Genomic DNA, 16,693 nt, shown 5'->3' on the forward strand with positions numbered 1-16,693 from the left:
CTGTTACTGATCTGACCCATCCTGGCAGGCAACCTCACGAGAGCCTGGATTTTAGTTGCCATGCAAGTGGGTGAAATAAATAATTGTGTTTTTGACTTTTGAATTTTCTACACCTTGCCCGTTGTTACTGCAGCCATAATTTGGGACATGTGTATTCCAGAGAGGTTTTGATTTAAGAATCTAGATGTTTTTGGAGGCAAGCAATATTCAATATATCACGTATGCATAAGATTTTATGTGTTTATTTTTGTGGCAATGAGCACTTTTACGTGATATTAAATATTATCAATTTTTAACTTTGGAGGAATGACAGTGGTCTATTTCTAACACTTGCATTATCTTGGGCAAACGCTGAAATTCTTGATTAATGTTTAACTACAAGAAGTATACTCAGTTCAAGCAAAGGATCAGTTTCAGGATTCAGGCTGTTATCTTGATGATTAGAATTCTGGCTCCAAGGAGAAGCCCCCAGGCCGAGAGTATTGGATATAACAGAAAGTGGGAGCCATACCGGCCTCTAGAGAATGTGGACTGGATATAAGATCTTAATCTTCTCTTATCTGACCACAGAAATTTGGATGGAGAAACAGTATTTATCTCAAAGACAAGTGGACCCAAGAGCTGATTTCACTAGGAATCAAACCGTTTTGGAAGGTACTCGATTCAAAAGAGCCATTTCCAAAGGACAATACTGTAGAAGTTTTGGTTGTTGTGAAGACAGAGATGATGGCTGTGCCGCTCACTTCTTTGAGGCCGATGCATTGTGTTACTGTGACAAATTCTGTGAAAGGGAAAATTCTGATTGCTGTCCTGATTACAAGTCATTTTGCCGTGAAGAGAAAGAATGGCCTCCTCATACAAAGTCTTGGTATCCAGAAGGTAGGCTTGGGAATGTGTTTACATTATCCTAGTTCATAACAAAAACTGACATTTTCTCTGTTTTTCTTTCTTTCCTTCCTTCCTTCCTTCCTTCCTTCCTTCCTTGCTTCCTTCCTTCCAATATTGCAATCACTAGAATAAATTCCTTTGGATTGTTAAAGTGCTTTGGTTTAGATGCAGGGTAACTGCATCATACTAGCACCTTCAGGAAAGTTCTGGTGTGATGGCCATGAATGCTTATCTGGATCTTGTTTTGAACAGTCACTCAATTTACATGAGAATTACTTAAAACTCTTTGGTTCTTTGTAAAATGTATTGACAGCAAGACTCTCAAGTTTTTGAATGTAATCACTTAGAAAATCTCATCAAAGTCACAGGCCTGATCATCTGCAGAGTCATGTAACATTTTACTTATTATTTCACAGGACTAATGGACTTCTTAGCATCAGAACTTGTGGCATAGCAATGCCACTGAAACCACTGCAAAAGCAAAATAAAGTCAGCCACTCACCCTGCCTAAGCAACATCAAATAGATTCTTCATGTGTATTTTCATTTTGTTTTGTTTTGCCAATCTGAGATTTTTTTAAACTATTAAAAACAAAGGAGGGCTTCATATAGAATAATTGTAAAAGTCTAAGATTGAGTGAAAAAATTCAAATAATTTATAAGGAGAATGGTGGCATTTACTGTATTGGTCCAATTATAGGAGAACAGCTATAGATTCTGAGTAACTGATATATCCAAGATTGGCAAAAAAACATAAACAAAACTCTACTGCTACAGTTACGTGAGGCTCTATTTCTCCGTTGCCCATTATGTCAAATCTCAGCAGAAATGCAGGTTTAATAGACCTCTGTCACATTCTCTGCATGGGTGATAGTGACTAGAAATTATAGTTAGAAGATAATTTAGAATAAACTAGCATTTGGTATCTTATTTCAAAATCTAGACCTCATTTCAAAATCCAGAAGTTATTGCTTTCCTTCTCAATAATGTCGTTTTGTTTGAAAATTGAGGAAACACTTCTTAAAACACGTGTATTATGTTAAAATTTTCACAGAATTGTCATTTATCCCAGGCCTTTGCCTTTACCAATAAATAGCTCAGTAAACATTTATTTCATCCTAAAGAATGGCAGATACTCTACTAGAAGATCCAGTCATTCGTCAATAATTATTCATTGACTATCTCTACTGTGCCATGCATTCTGCTTAGTGCTGGGGAAACAATGAGGAAGAAAAAAGACAAGATTTTACAGTATTGTCATTGAAGTGACAGTCATGTTGGGAGGCGGTATAAGATATTTAACAAATTCGCTGTGCAATTTCAAATTGTGATAAATTCTCTGAAGGTAACATTTAGAGTGCTGTGACTGAGTACGTCAGAATATAACATTAACAGGTAAGATAACATATACCATTAGCCTGGGTGGAGGGGTCAGTGAGGGAAGACCTTTAAGCCAAGACAGCAGGAGGGATGAGGAGAAGCAAACCGACCTGAAGAAGAGTTGACAGGAAGGTGTTGCAGATCTGAGGGGGAAGAGCTTGGCATGGTCCAGGAACTGGAAGGAGGCTATCATATCAGGAGACTAACGATCAGTGGAGGGTTGGGGGTGACATGAGATGAGGTTTGAGAGGTGAGTAGAGGTCAGATTATGCCAGGATTTATAGGCCATATTAAGAGTTTGAGATTTTGTTCTGTTATGAAAACTCATCAAAAGATCTTAAGTAGGAATAGGGTCGGCTTCATGGGTGTTGAGTCTCGTCATTACATATAAGCTGCAGCGCTCCTGATGTGCTAAAAAGTGTTCGAGTCGGTTCTTATTTGAAACATGTAGCCCATTTAGAAACGTAATTGTTACCTCTTCACTGTCCATTTTTGCCTGAGAGCTAGAATTTTACTAAGACTTTAGTTTAGGGTCATGTTTTAGGTAGAACTTATGTTGCAGGTATAGTTTTTATTCCAGTCATTATGGAAGGAAGCAATTATTCACTTTATTGGGTAGCAAAAGTTCACGTTAGACTATAATTGCTCTCATGAAGGTAATTTTTTTCTTTTGTCTTGCTTATGAAAGTGGCTAGTTGAAAGAAAATAGTACTACACAATATTGGAAAGTGAATTCAAATAATAAGACAATGGTATGTTATTTATACTAACTTTTTTGCACATGTAAAGTGACTTTCCTCTGAGATGCTAAGTTGGTCATTCACTAATCTAGTAAATATTATTTTTTTTATTTTTTTGAGGAAGATTAGCCCTAAGCTAATATCTGTTGCCAATCCTCCTCTTTTTGCTGAGGAAGCTAGGCCCTGGGCTGACATCTGTGCCCATCTTCCTTTACTTTATATGGGATGCAGCCTCAGCATGGCCTGATAAGCAGTGAGTAGGCCTGCACCCGGGATCCGAATGTGCGAACCCTGGGCCACTAAAGCAGGATGTGCAAACTTAATGGCTACACCACCGGGCCAGCCCTGAATATTATTGTTCAGTTATCTAGTTACATGGTATTGTCTAGTTCTTTATACTGCAACTGTCCCAAGAGCTCTTTTTAAACCCGTGACTTAAAACTATGTACATTATCTTACGGATTAAAAAAAATAAATATGTCCCTTTTGTATAAACTGGAAGTTGGACATACGGTAAATATCTTCCTTCTGTGTTTTTCCCCCATCTCTGGTGGTAACTTCTAGTAATTGGAGGATTTTGAATGTCAGATACAGAAAACAAGTGATAGAATTTGAAATAGAACCAGAGTGGATATTCCAGACGGAATCTTTTGGTGTAAGCACATCTTAAGGAAAGAGTCTAGTATACCATCTGTTGTGAACAGCCCTAAGCTAATTTGATTACACACAACTCTTATGTTCACATTGGTAAAAAATGTATGTAAGCCACTGACACATTTGAGTTGGACGAGGGTGAGCCACTCCTTTAAAACCTCCTTAACCACATTATAATAAAGATAAATCACAGTCCAAATTCTTCCATGTATACTGATAGTTACAAAAGTATATACATTGGTAAGAAGACATAAACCAATTCGTACAACCTCTGTAAGCTTCACAAAGTCTCAAATTCCTGTCCTTTTAGGTGTTTCCACATCCACCTTGAATGAAAAACTTATTGGAGGCACTTGTGATAATATTAAGGAGGTCCAACTCTTACAGTGAGTGTCAGGGAATGAGAAACCCTCCTACCCCATGGCTGGACACAGGGCCTTTGAGAGATCAATCCTAGGGCAGCGAGTCTAAGAGTAAAGGCTTTTTACCTTAAGAGATAGATACAAACCATGGGGTATAAGAGTGGGACGTGACTTTAAAATATTTTAGCTACTCGACATAAATTGAATACTATTCACTTAGCCAATAAGAGCTAACTACTTATATCCATTATGCTGATTAGCAAACCACTAATTTTACCAAAGCAAGCCCATTGCTGACATTCATTATACTGATACTTGAGTGTTCATCGAAAGGTGGATAACGGAAGCACTCAGAGCAGCGGCCCTGGAGCCTGGTCTTTCAGGAGGAACGCTCCTGACCACCCTGGGATGTGGATTCCTGATTAGAGCAAAGAACTGCCTTCCTTGAAGTGAAGTTTAGACCAGCACAGACATTATGACACATGATGATGAAGGACTTGAACATAAATGACAGCCACCATGTCATCTTTTCTCAAATCAACAGGCCAACTATTTCACTCTCCAAATATCTGACTTGCCTACTTTTGTATTAATGGCTGTCAGAGCTGCAAAACTCCCTTAATTTCAGCAGTTGTTATAACTTTTTTTCAAGATGCTGTATGTGTACCAATTTGACTAACTCACTCTGAGGTGCTTCATGCACATTTCCTTAAGAAAATACAGCCACCAGGAATGCTCCCATCTCTCTACCACCATAATTTTCAACCTACCTCCATGTGGGTTACTGTTTACATTGAGTCGATCCCTCCTCTTGAGCTCTGAATCCCATCCTCTCTCATCTTTTCAAGATCTTCACTTTCACAATTCTCTCTCTCTCTCTCTCTCCTTCTTCTGCCCCTTTTCTCTCTCTCCTTCCCCCACCCTCTCCTAAAGCACCATTTTTTCCCCTTCTTTCCTGGATTAACTATCAATTTACAAAATGTGTTTTTGTAGCTCCCAATTTTGAAAAGTCCTCCCTTGATTCTTTGCCCTCAACCAGCTGCTTTTCCTTCTTTCCTTAAACGGCAAAATATCTGAAGGAAGCCTTTTGCTTCCTGACTTCCGGGTCTCTCATCGACCCATCCCTACAGGCTGTCCTTCCCTCTGCTGCTTCACCGAAACCTCTCCTGGCAGGGTTGTTCACATCCACTTTACCAAAGGCAATTTTCAGATGTCTGTTCTCCTTTTCTTGACCTCTCTCAGCAGTGCTCTACACAGTTGATTACTTTGCTTGTTTGAAATACTTTCTTCTTTTGCTTTCCACGACTCCACCATCTCCCGAATTCCCTACTTCCTCACAGGCCATTTCTTCCCAGTTTCCTCTTCTGAATGTCTGTTGGCTGGAGCGTGTTGAGTTCAGTCCGAGATGGCCTTCTCTTACCTATATAAACTCTCCCAGATGGACCCTTATTTAGTCGCAAGGCTTTAAAAAATATGTACGTTGCTGTCTCTCAAATTCATGCTCCAGCCTTGACTTAACTCTGGCCTTCCACCAACCACTCTACTTGACATTCTTCATTAGGATGTCAAACCTAGATTTAACGTAAATCTAAAATATGCAAAGCAGAACTCTTGATTTCTTGCTATAAGCCTGCTCCTTATTTCAGTAATAGCTTCACTGCCCCTCTGTTGCTCAAGCCAAAATCCTAGTGAGACATCCTTGATTTCTCTTTTTCCTCATTCCCCAAACTCAATCCATGAGCAAGTCCCATTTGCTTTACCTCCGAATTATGTCCATCTGCTTCTCTCTTTCCTCACTACTATCATGTTAATCCTTCCTTCCTCTGGGAACCACACCCCAAGCCAGCACAACAGGAGTGATGAGGACAGAGATTAGGGCAGAGATATTTTGGCTAAAGCCTTATAGGTCACTGTAAGAAGTTTGGTTTTATTCTAAATTTGATGGGGAATAACTTGAGGACTTTAAGAAGGGAGTGACACTACTTAGATTTTAAGAGATCTGTCTAAACGCTGTGTAGGGAATGAGGAATACACTGGGGTTGGGAAGGAGTATAGGAAAGGAGTGGACTGTGTCTCTGTACCATGTAGAAGCTGGGGCTCCACTTTATCAGCACTTTGACCAGGCCCAGATTAACTGATTACAGTTTTTATTCAGGAGGCCTGCTCTCAAGTGAGATTACAGCAAACATAGTTTCTCATAGTCAACTCTGACTTGATATTAAGAAAGGAGGACCAAGAAATGGAACTTTTGCTAACACTAGACTTAGTACTAATGATTTGGTGTAGGCCTGGTGATGGTATGCTCTTGACTTCAAAATTACTAGCTGGAGTACAGGTCAGAGAAAGGACAGTCTTTTTTCCTTAGGACTTTTGTAATTTCCTTTCCCTTGATCTATGTAACTGGTATGTGGGACAAGCCAGATTCATGGGGTATGATTAAAAATCAGCTTTGATTTTGCCCCCAACTCTCCTTTTAAAACCAAACAGGGAAGTACTTCCCTTGACTCTGAATGAAAACTTGAAGTGTTACGTGAATTTTCTGTTGCTCCTAGGTAATAAAAATTTTAAGGGTCTCTTTAAGTTACAAATGTAGTGTAAATTCATTTATTAAAAGTGTCTAATCTTGGGTAGTAATTAAAACTCTGAACTTGATTTAAAGTTAAATCTTTGCCCTCCCCTGAGTTTTCTACATCAAGAAGCCCGTGATCCAGGCGAGAGGAGTTCTCTCTTCCCATTATTGTGGAACATCAAAAACTCATGGGAAAGAGGTGAATAGAAGCAAATACATAGAGATTTTAGATTCATTAAGCAAAATGTTGAACTGTGAACACATAGCACGTGCTAAAGTGGGAAAGTTGTGCAATGTTTCCTATGAGACAATTTTTTGAAAAATCAGAGGATAGTTAATTCCATGAGTAGCTTTTGTGACCTTGTGTCTAATAGTTAAATCAGATCCCTTGGAATGCTTTCTAAACGTGTAGATTTTCCCCTATGTTTATGTGAATAAAAAGTTAGAATTCATCTTGTTTAATTAGAGGCCATTGATATGATCTATCAATTACATGTTTCTGTCAACAAAGTTTTCACGTGACAAAGTAGTGAATTTTGCTACTTTTGCTAATTCAGCATGAATTTTAAATTTCTGTAAATTATAGTTTCGAAAGGGATTTAATTTGTAACCAGGTTGCTATTTTCACAATATCTTACTTATGGTTTTCATACGATGATAGTTGATCTTTCCAGGAGTTTATAGGATCTGGTAAACTAGTTAACAATTAGTTTCAGTTAAAAGTTGAGAAACATTTGAATTTAGAACACAAATGGCCACAATCTTATTGGTTTCATGAATTCTTCTCCTGATCCAAATCCTGAAGAAAAAATAGAATTAATCTTTGTAAGGTAAATTCATAAAATAGGTTCACATTTTGGTCCAAAACTTTGAGCTCCTTACTCTAGTCATATGCAATTAATCATATTCACTTATGAGACGTGATTAGATTTTTTAAAATGAGAAATGCAATAAATTTATTCAAATACTGTTTTATTGTTTACCTACTTAAACACATTTTGAGTGTGGTTAGTGATTAATTCCTTGGTGTCTAGTTTCCACGCTTTGCAAATCCACTCTGTTGGAAAATAATATGCAATTTAAAGATAAAAGCTTATGGAACAAGCCCAGAAGGTTCGATATATAAACGTTGACACAACCCAGATGTGGATTTCCATCAGATCAGCACCAAATATTTTTGCATATTTGAAAAACTAAACACAATTTTAGGTTAATTGTTATGTTAATGCACTTTATTACTCAATTTAGAATTTTCATTTGTTGATGTGTTATGTTGACAGGTTGCTTCAGAGATGGTCGACATTATGAACAAGGATCAGTAATTAAAGAAAACTGCAACTCTTGGTAATAAATTTAAGTGACACAGAACTGAATTCTACTGTCTGTGTATGTTTTCGTCAAATGAACAGAATATTTCTGAAACAAAGCATATATTTAAATACAGATAGAATTGGAAGTCATAAGATATCACATATCTGTAGCTTCTTATAATCATATTTAATTTTAATGAATATTGAAAAACCTAATCATGAATATATCTTTTAATGTTTCAGTTTGATGTTCATGACAGTGGGCATTCATCATATAGCAGGCCTGCCTAAAACACACCTCTTAATTATAAACATTCTGATATACTACAGGCAAGACGTGTCTCTTTGAACACAGTAGCTGCATATAAAAACAGGCTATCTTAAAAGGGTTGTACTACAGAAAGTTTCTGAATACAAATGCATTGAATCTACTATCTAAATTGTCCGTTGTTTTCAAACTTCAATGAAAGTGAGGTCATTTCATTTATTAATTGTCTGGAGTAGAAGATAAAAGCATTTAAGTGGTAGCTAATGTACATGCTATGATTTATTTTTGCTAAGAATCAAGTAGTCATATGGCTAACATTAATCAAAAATATGTTTTATGCCTTAATGATCTGCAACTCTGGTTACTAATCTTATAAGTGTACTCCATAAAGGCCAGGCCACTTTTGTAATTTTTCTATCTTTGCAGCACATGCTCAGGACAGCAATGGAAGTGTTCCCAGCATGTATGCCTTGTTCAACCAGAATTAATTGAACTTGTCAATAAAGGAGACTATGGGTGAGAGAAATTTTGCTTTATAGGCTTTTTGGTACTCTCAGTTACTCCTCAAGTTTCAAACAATGTATTTCCTATTATTTACTTCTAAAAATTGCCATTATTTCAAAAGAAAGAATGGGAGAGAAATGAAAAAGGAGGGAGAAAGGCATGTAAAATTGGAATGCACAGAGGTGAACATTAAATAATTAAAAATTAACATGCACAAAGAAGAAATATAGAGCATGGTCTTGAATTGTCTAGGAGGAGCAGTGTCATGGTGTGAGTAAGGGATAGTTTGGATAAGTATTCAGGCAAAATCAGGAAGTAGGCAAAATTGATTTATTCACGTTAACCATCTTTCTCTCTGCTGCTCTCCTGACGCAGCCAATCACATGCTCGGCTATCCTGGGTAGAATCTTAAGAGAAGAGTATTTTATCTTGACTATCCCCCAAGTAACCAGTCTATCTAGACAATTTCACTGACATGACTGATATCTAGACAATTTCACTGACATGACTGATATCTAGCCAATTTCACTTACAATTGAGTCAAAAGACAGGTTGAGCCCCTTCCTTTGTTAATAAACTAAATATAGGGCTGATGGACCCTTAAACATAGGAAATAACTATTTGATGCTCTCCAACAGATTAATAAATTACGTGGTTTGTCCACTTACATAGAAGGAATTAAGGTGGAGGTGCTAGGGGCTGGCACGGTGGTGCGGCGGTTAAGTGCGCACGTTCTACTTCGATGGCCTGGGGTTCGCAGGTTCGGATCCCAGGCGCACACAGACGCACCGCTTGTCAAGCCATGCTGTGGCTGTATCCCGTATAAAGTAGAGGAAGATGGGCACGGATGTTTGCTCAGGGCCAGTCTTCCTCAGAAAAAAGAGGAGGATTGGCATCAGATGTTAGATCAGGGCTGATCTTCCTCACAAAAAAAAAAAAAAAGATGGAGGTGCTAACACTGGCTGTCTTTACTGAACCAAAAGGAAGAGGGATAGGGTGGCTGCTATCTGCCTCAGGAATTTTCCACTGCCATTGATCAAATCTCTATACACACTGGATAGCATTTTCCACATTCTGGAAAAGATTTCACATAAGAAGGTCTATTGTCAAGCAACTATAAAAGTGAAATAATCCTGAAACATATTTTTAAAAATTAGAAATATCATTTCCTTCCACACATAAGACGTATGTTTCCCAAGCACAATGGGGACACTGAATTTCAATGTACTCAAAGTATTTTCTTGGAAGATATGCAATACAGAAAGTCACATTTGTTGACATTAATATTCTTAAACCATTCTCAATTCCTCTTTGTGTGTGTGTATATCTGAAACCAATATTTTTGGTGATAATGCAATGACATTTTAAATATTTCTAGGAAAAATCAATTATAATTTTCTGCATTTAAGTGATATTTAAATCATTAAAAGAACATAAGAGGGGCCGGCCCCATGGTGTGGTGGTTAAGTTCATTGCATTCTGCTTTGGCAGCCTGGGGTTCAGATCCCAGGCATGGACCTATACCACTCATCAGCCACACTGTGGTGGCAACCCACATATAAACAAAAGTAGAGAAAGATTGGCACAGATGTTAGTTCAGAGCTAATCGTCCTCAAGCAAAAAATGAGGAGGATTGGGAACAGATGTTAGCTCAGTGCCAATATTCCTCAGCAGGAAAAAAAAAAAGAACATAAGAGTATGTGTCATCATGAGAAATTATCTGAATCAGTTTCCTAGAAGTATTCAAATGCTTGGCCTACCAAGAACATACTTCCAGGAAGTCATAATAAGCAGCCTCCCTTTCCACTGTCACAGAATCCATGAGAAACCTCAGTCTAAAGCAATGTGGAGGGAAAGTGCATGTCGGTGTCCAGGAGCTGGCGAGAATGCTGCCTTCCTCGGAAGGAAGGATTTCCTTTCCCTCCTTTGTTTATTGCGAGAGTCCTTCAGGATTATTTAAGAGGCATGAGCTTTCCCTTTTAGTAGCAAACACAGATGACTTTAAAAGAATAAAAAGTAAAGTATAATTGAAGCAAAAGGAGACATACACAGACCAAATAAAAAAAAGTTAAGTAAAAGAGACAAGCTATGAAGAAAAGGAGTAAAATTAAAATTATTTACCAGGGGGGAAATGTCCTTGAATTTAAAAGACAGTTCTAATTCTCAGATGTTTTCTGTTCTTGATGTTCAAATTGTTTTCATATGTGAAAGCAGAATTATATTGCATCATTCAATATTTATTAAGTGCTTTTTAAAATAGCCTAAATACAAATATGTACAATCTTTGCTTTAAAGCATTTATTTCTCACAATTCGCTAGTGTTTTAGATACAGGTCTTTATTCATTTTACATAACCTACTTCAGTAGGTTCGCTACTGAATAATTCCCTGTATTATTTTTAATGTAATCAGCTAGTATTAACAAAACACGCATTTCCCTTGTGGCACTGCTGAGGATACAAATAAATAATTTCTGTCTTAAAGAAATTTACAGTCTCGCTAAAGAGTTGACATGTCATAACTTTGTAAAAGGATTTCTAATGACAGGGCAGTATATAAGGGCCAAATTAGTAGCACAAGTAATAATCAGTAAGTTAATAGAACAGAGGGAGATAGAGAACCATTTCAGTAATCTGATGCTGTGCAACAAACCACTCCAGAATTTAGCGGCTTAAAACCACAAGCTTCTCATTTGTTCATGTCAGCAATTTGGGATGGGCATAGCTGAGGCTCTCTTGCTGGTCTCTCCTGGGGTTACTCATGTGTCTACACACGTCTAGGCCTCAACTGGGGCTGAATTGTCTAAGATGGCCTCACTCCCGTGTCTGGTGGTTGGTGCTAGTTGTTGGTGGGCCCACAAGTCTCCAGCAGGCCAGCCTTAGCTTCTGTACATAATGACAGTGCTCTAACAGGAGTGGAAGCTACAAAGGGCCTCTCTTGAGGCCTAAGCTTGCAAGTTGCACAGCATCAATTCTACTGCTTTCTGTTGGGCGAATCAAGTCACTAGGGCAGCGCACATACAAAGGTGGGGGAAATAGACTCCACTTCTTGATGGAAAGAGCCACAGTAATTTGTGGTTGTTTTAACCTATCGCATCTCTAAACTTGATTTTTCTTGTGAATTCAAAATCTAGTCTGTTGGATAATTTGGCCTTGATTTTTCTCTGGTTTCTCAAAATCAACATACCCCGAAGGAAAGGATTCACCTCTTTGACCTATCCTTGGTTACCGGTGTCCCCTCCACCTTGTCCACCAAGCTAGAAAACCGGAAGTGAGTTAGATTCTGCTTTCCTCTTCACTCACAGTCACTAGGCTCTTATAATTCTCTCATTCAAAGTTTCTTTTAGATGTTTACTTCCTCTATTCCTATGCTATATTCTAGCGCACTTTTTTTAATCAAGCCGAGTTTGAAATGACCTGACTTTTCTTTCTATTTGCAGCCTGACTAAACTCCAACGAATCCATTATACTTTCATAGTTATCCTTCTGAAACAAAGCTTTGATTCTGCCAATCACATTCTTAGAAATCCTCCCTGACACTCCAGTGCTTATAGAATAGAATTATACTCCTGGGCATAAATAATAATCTGACCCAAATTCTTCTCTGCTATTCCCTAAATGTGCAACCCAATTTCAAACCTGCATGTTTTGCTTCCAATTTGCCTTTATTTAGGGTAAATGCTCTCTGCTTTCACATGTGACCACTAAACTCATCTTCATCCTTCCAGACTGAGCACAGAATTCACTTTCTGTAAAAAATTGTACTAACTCCTTCAGACAGAGTTACGTGTGAATCCTCTACTCTGATCATATTTTGACCTACTGCTAATAAATGACACGTACTGAAGGCATTTCTATTTTTGCAGTCTGTTTAGGGTATGAGCTCCGTGAGGGCAGAGAAATTTATTTATTTCTATGTTCCCAGTGTTAACTAAAGAATATGATAGATAAATTAAGAATATTCGGTAAATGCTAAATTTGGATTAAAAGGAAAGTGATGACTCTAGGTCAAAGAGGATGGTGTAGGGTAGTTAATGTCTTTTACACTTTTTTGAGAGTAACTCACAATAAAACCTACATTTTGCTTCGTGACCTATTATGCATACATAACATGTACATACACTCTATCTATCATCTATCTATACACGTAGATACACAGATACATATATACAGTGCTTACTCTCACTATATGCGATAAACTCTAATATTATTTTCCTATATTCTATTTTATTTTTTAAAAATTCCGATCCTTGCACACTAAATTGAGTGATTAATTAAATGTCTCTGATCTAGTGTTTGAAAACTACTAGTGTAGAGTGCCAAAAGCATACTTTACTGATGTCATAATTTTGCCCAAGCCTGGTCTTATTACTCTCGTGAATAATATTGCAATATCTAATATAGTCAGAGATTTCCTTATTGAAATTCCTTGGGTGATGGAGATTGCACTTCAAAATTGTAGCTCACACTTGCTTAATGTTTCATTAACTAACAGATCTTATAAAAGAAAACATTAACTTGCTAGGCATATTATTGAAAATTGAGTTGCATCTTCAATCATTCATAAGAGCTTATCACATTCTAAACAATTTAGGTGATAAACATAACAAGATAAAGTTTAGATTTGACTTAAGTACTGAAAATATATTGCCTTCAAGTTGTAGATAATTCAAACAAGCAATAATTAAATTACTTTTGTCTTTCTCATTTTTTATCTGCTATCATCTCTTAAGGATTTTTGTTGTCTTCAAATTTCAATATTAGATTTTGAAAATAAAGCTTCTTTTCTATAAAAGGCACAAAATGTATCTCTAGAAAAAAATGCATTTTTTTTCTAATTTCACATCAATTGAATTTATATTATTGTTAATAATAAATAAGATTACTGGGCACTTACAAATTAATTTAATATATTATAGAATATTTCAATGAAATTAATTAGTATTGATATAATCTTTTAAAGTATAACTATTTTATCCTCTATTTTTCATGGACACTTCTTTTTATATGGTCAACCTCTTTTCAAACCTAAATTATAAATAAAACATAATACCCTATTTAATCAATAAGTACATTTCTGTACATTCAAGCTTCTTTCTAAAATGCATTTAATGACATTTAAAAGAAACTGCATATATTGGCCTTATTACCACTTAATCCTTTTACAGTTTGTAAAGATTCTATATTCTTAAATTTAATCTATATTGATATAGCCTTAGGTCCCTCATCTGAGTCATTAAAATAATTGAAAGAGACCTAATTTAGGAAAAGTGTCTCGTATGCTTCACTCTTAGAGTAACCAATAATGTGTCATTTATACAAAGAATATCTAGCTTGCAGTAATAGTTCCAAATTTGCGAGATTTGCTTTTGTATAATTTCAGAAATATAAATGAACGTGTATTTGCAAAGATGATATTACATAACCTGTACAGATTTTTCTCTTTCATTTGTAAGGCAGATGGACAGCCCAGAACTACAGCCAATTCTGGGCAATGACTTTAGAAGAAGGTTTCAGATATCGTCTTGGCACCTTGCCACCTAGCCCCATGCTTCTGAGGATGAATGAAGTGACAGTAAGTGTTCTCTCTGTTTGACTTGTGTGTGTTTGTGTGTGTGTTTGTATAGGTGCGTTCATATGTGCATTTAAAGCAATTTTAAATAACTTAAATAGTGAGCTTTGAGCTTTCAGAGTTACAATTTTGTCATATAAATAAAGACCTTTCCCCACATCGCTGTGACATCCCTCAAAAGTTTCCTGTGGACTTTGAAAGTTCACTTAATGTCATTAGATATAGCCTCCTACCTTCAAGATCAATTGTGCGTTCATTTACATTGCTAATGATTTCATAGAAATTCATGTTTCTGATTATTGGTTGTTCAGTGACCCAAAGCTTAAGAAAGTCGTTAGTTGTCCTTATTTTTCATTATTTAAGTAAACACAGTTATTTTGCAAATTTCATGAACTCTGTTTTAATGTCTCTTGATCTATCCATTATTGCATGAGGATAAAATAAATGCTAGTAACTGCAGACATATATGTTAAAATTGGTAAAGATTTGTCCTCGAAAATCCTCAAAATTTCCATTAAAAGAACATCTTTAGGGCCGGCCCCGTGGCTTAGCAGTTAAGTGCACCAGCTCCGCTACTGGCTGCCCAGGTTGGGATCCGGGGTGCGCACTGACGCACTGCTTCTCTGGCCATGCTGAGTGTCCCACATACAGCAACTAGAAGGATGTGCAACTATGACATACAACTATCTACTGGGGCTTTGGGGAAAAAAAAGAGGAGGATTGGCAATAGATGTTAGCTCAGAGCCGCTCTTCCTCAGCTAAAAAAAGAGGAGGATTAGTATGGATGTTAGCTCAGGGCTGATCTTCCTCACAAAAAAAAAAGAAGAACATCTTCAAATTTGCCTGATGACCTGGTAATCTCCTTCATGAAACTGTATCATTTCCTCACACTCTTATGCTTGGTGTGTACTATTGTACTGGTTTTCCCTTTCATTTTTAAGAGGTGTTGTCCTCTGAAAATAGGTAACTTGCATAAAGAGGCTTCTACCTCTCTGGTATCACAGACCTCTAACTCAGAGAGGGGCAGTTTTATCACCCGACATATGGCGTCTCTCAGAAAAGCCATTTCCAGTTGAGACGTTGATTGTATTCAAGGCCTGTTACAAATGCCCAGGGCAGAGCGAGGCTCTCAGGCTGCTGGAGCCTCTTCACTCTGCAATGAAGATGTCAGGTTCCTGGCTGCCTGGAAGCGCTCAGCGTCTCTGAGCAAGCAGGGCTGTTGTTTGCTCTTGGATGAGTTATAAATCCACAGGTTTCTCATTAAATGTTTAATGTGCTTTGCTTTTGAGAGATGTAATCCCTTGAGTTATTATTCCAATTCAAATTCCAGTAGTAGGGCCTGCTAAATTATAACCAGTATCAGAAAAAATAATAATAGCTGCCACTTATTGAGTACTTGTGTGTTAAGCACTCTTATAAGCGCTTTCATACATTATCTCATCTAATTCCCACAGCAACTGGATGTAGTGGGTACTGAATTTTCCACATTTTGAAGACAAGAAAATTGAGACTGAGAGAAGTTAAGTCACAGGGAGATTGAGAGAGGTGAAAAGCCACCACCAAATTACTTAGATTGCCGAACCAGGATATCTTAAAAGATCTGCCTCAAAAAATACTCCCTAGAGTTCCAGTAGAATCGGTTAGCTTTGGCCAGTCCAGGTTCAAAATAGCAAAAGCTTTTTAATCTTTTAACCAGAGCTAATTTTCTGAAATGATCAGCTTAGATATATTTTTGGTTCTTTCCTACAATCGATAAGATATAAAATTTTTAGAGGTATGGCTCAGATTAATGGTTTTTAGTGACCTAACTGTATGATCAACTGTAAAAGATTTATTTTTTTTCTACATGTTTTCCTTTTCATTTTTGTCCTCATCTGTGAAAAAACAAGGCAGCATTGTTTAAGAATCAATTCACCCTTTTATAAGGCTTGCTTTTGCCATTGCTTTTATTGAGGACCCTCGTCAGCCAAATACACATTTGGGTGTCTGTATACATTTCCTCCAGATTATTTGTAACATTTCCCTCTTAAGCTTTGATTTTTGCAACTTGGAATGTTTTATATTCTAGAAAAAATGAGGTAAATTTCTTTCCCAAGTTGCCACTGACTGTATCATAGAAAAAGAAATTTAATATTAAATCATTTATTGGCTGCTAGAGATTTGTTTGCATAACAAACTTGTTTGCATAAATACCACTCTGGTGATATTTAAACGAAAAATCCTAATGATTAGTACTTTTGGAGAATTTAAATTACCCAAAATGCTATGAATTAATGTAATGCAGTTGCCAAGTAATTCCAGGAAGGCAATAAGAAAAATTCAGGTGACCTGTAAGAGTTCTATTACCCACTTATGACGTAAGGCAAGGAAATAGCTTCTTATTTCTGAAGCACCGTAGCTTAGGTATTGAGGGCCTTTCAAAAAAGTTTCTTAGTGTTGGAGTTGTCCT

At 37.0% G+C, this 16,693-nt stretch overlaps 1 protein-coding gene across 2 annotated transcripts in view; it reads left to right on the top strand.

The window, feature by feature from the left end:
• Positions 1-524: 524 nt before the first annotated feature.
• The window catches only part of TINAG (tubulointerstitial nephritis antigen), a 92,142-nt gene continuing 75,973 nt past the window's right edge, over positions 525-16,693 (top strand). For both annotated transcript variants that reach the window (XM_004424008.2, XM_087438728.1), the window contains exons 1-4: positions 525-879; positions 7,873-7,936; positions 8,597-8,686; positions 14,133-14,247. In XM_004424008.2, coding sequence (XP_004424065.1) covers positions 525-879; positions 7,873-7,936; positions 8,597-8,686; positions 14,133-14,247 — 624 coding nt within the window. The remainder of the gene's footprint in view (positions 880-7,872; positions 7,937-8,596; positions 8,687-14,132; positions 14,248-16,693) is intronic.

The sequence above is a fragment of the Ceratotherium simum genome, chromosome 13 (genome assembly GCF_057802395.1).
Source record: "Ceratotherium simum simum isolate JZ-2026a chromosome 13, ASM5780239v1, whole genome shotgun sequence".
In the NCBI taxonomy this organism is placed as follows: domain Eukaryota; kingdom Metazoa; phylum Chordata; class Mammalia; order Perissodactyla; family Rhinocerotidae; genus Ceratotherium; species Ceratotherium simum.